We start from the raw sequence: 1871 nt of genomic DNA, 5'->3' as shown, positions 1-1871 counted from the left end.
TGTACTCATAAGGATTTTAAGTAACTGACCTGATAATCTTCACTGTAGTTGTTGTACTCGGTATAAAGCTTGGTATCTATTATGACGAAAATAAGCAGAAAGCCAGTGAAGAACATTATAGTATTATAGAAGAAGCATGCCACTAATCTTAAGTTTCCAATACAGCCTCGCCATTATGACAAATTCTAGCATGAACATGAGAAAACCATATAAACTAGAAAATTTGTTACAGCCTACCAAATTGATAGAGCAATCATAAAATTCCAACTTTTGCCTAACAAAAAATATTCCCACAGCATGAATAAGAACAAAAGTCTTTTCCAACACTGAAAGTCTAGGCTGCTACTGAAGTCATAAATCCACAAAGGAGATAAATTCACTCCATACGTGCTTCCTTTGAACCAGCACCACAACCTCATGATCACAAACTACAAAATCTCAATACAATCAATTGGATTAAAGCAGCAAAAACAAACAACATTATCAAAAACCATCAGTAGCCATTCAAGAGAGCAATTGTTAAAAGAAACCAAACCAAAACACTAAACACATTGAATTCTCATAAAAATCCCAACTTAAGGCAGAACAAGGAAGTACACCACGAATTAGAGAAAGAACAAGATAAGGTTTCTCTCAATTACTCCTGCTGCTGCGATTGGAGTGGAATCCCTAACAGCTCTTCAGGAATAGACTCAGAGCCTTTAGGCACATTCTTAGCAGTGACAGGCAAAGCGATGAAGGACTTAGTCTTGCTGATAGGACGGGACTGCTCGAGCTGAACAAAATCGCCGACACGGAATCGGTTGTCAGCGTCGTGAGCCTGGTAGATCTTCTTCTTGCGGACGCGGCGCTTGTACTTGGGGTGAGGCGCGAGGCGGACGACCTCGACAGCGACGGTCTTGTCGTTGGTGGCGCAGACGACTCGGCCCTGCATCGTCTTCATGGCTTTGATCGAAATGGAGATGGAGGGAGGTGGAGGAGGTGGAGAAGAGGAGAAAGGTTGGAGCTTTGGGAGGCGGAGGGAGGGAAGGGCGCCATGGATGAAGGGCGAGGTGAGGATCATCGTTGGAGATGGAGAGTGAAGGGCTCGTAGTGGTGGCCAATGTTATCCTTTTTGCTTTCTATTATTTTAATTAATTAATTAATTAATTAATTAAAATATCAGTTATTTTGGTTTAATAAACTCAAAAGTGATTTGAAAATCACATATCATACAACTCTGGAGTCGAAAATACATCGGACTCACATGACCTAATAAATAATATTTAAATTTAAAATATAAATACAACTTAATAAATAATATTTAAACTCAAAATATAAATACTACTATAATAATATACTATAGTATTGTTATTATATTGCTTTAACGCTGGGATTCAGCTTTACGTCTTGACCATACACTATTTGATAACATACCATTGAAATAACTAGTGGTTGTTTTAATTAAAAATAATAATAGATAAAATTCAATAAATAGGAAGTTTTTTTTCCTTAGCTTAAGTTTTTAAATTTTTTACATAATTTTTTAATCAAGAAATTCATTTTGTACCGTCTAAAATGCATAAACGAAGAGCAATTTTATAGACAAAATGGAAAATGATTATTTGAAAATTATTTTATATATAAATAATATAAACAAATTAAAAAAATTTTAATAATGCAGTTTGCTCTCAGTTCAGTCCATCACATGACTGGCCCTTAAAATTCAATTTTACCAATTAAATTATTATTTTAGTTTTTTCTTGAGTTTTGTTTAACGGTAAAAAAATTAACAGACAATTAAAATCACAGCAAATATAAAAACACAAGGTAAATCAGTGTAATTGAAGCCAAACTTAACTTACATAGTTTTAAAAAATAATTTTTCTACA

At 34.5% G+C, this 1871-nt stretch overlaps 1 protein-coding gene across 1 annotated transcript; it reads right to left on the bottom strand.

Moving 5' to 3' along the window:
• Positions 1 to 480: 480 nt before the first annotated feature.
• On the bottom strand, positions 481 to 1101 carry LOC120259369 (30S ribosomal protein S17, chloroplastic-like). Its single transcript, XM_039266957.1, has one exon. It carries the CDS (start codon positions 1061 to 1063, stop codon positions 638 to 640), a length of 426 nt encoding a protein of 141 aa, XP_039122891.1. The 5' UTR covers positions 1064 to 1101; the 3' UTR covers positions 481 to 637.
• Positions 1102 to 1871: the final 770 nt, after the last annotated feature.

This window comes from Dioscorea cayenensis, chromosome 4 (assembly GCF_009730915.1).
Source record: "Dioscorea cayenensis subsp. rotundata cultivar TDr96_F1 chromosome 4, TDr96_F1_v2_PseudoChromosome.rev07_lg8_w22 25.fasta, whole genome shotgun sequence".
Taxonomy (NCBI): Eukaryota; Viridiplantae; Streptophyta; class Magnoliopsida; order Dioscoreales; family Dioscoreaceae; genus Dioscorea; species Dioscorea cayenensis.
Note: the sequence above shows the minus strand (reverse complement) of the source record. Positions and strands in the feature narration are given on the sequence as shown.

Bases quoted from the DNA above. Each gene is read 5' to 3' on its own strand.
- LOC120259369 (XM_039266957.1), bottom strand. From the start codon at position 1,063: ATGATCCTCACCTCGCCCTTCATCCATGGCGCCCTTCCCTCCCTCCGC.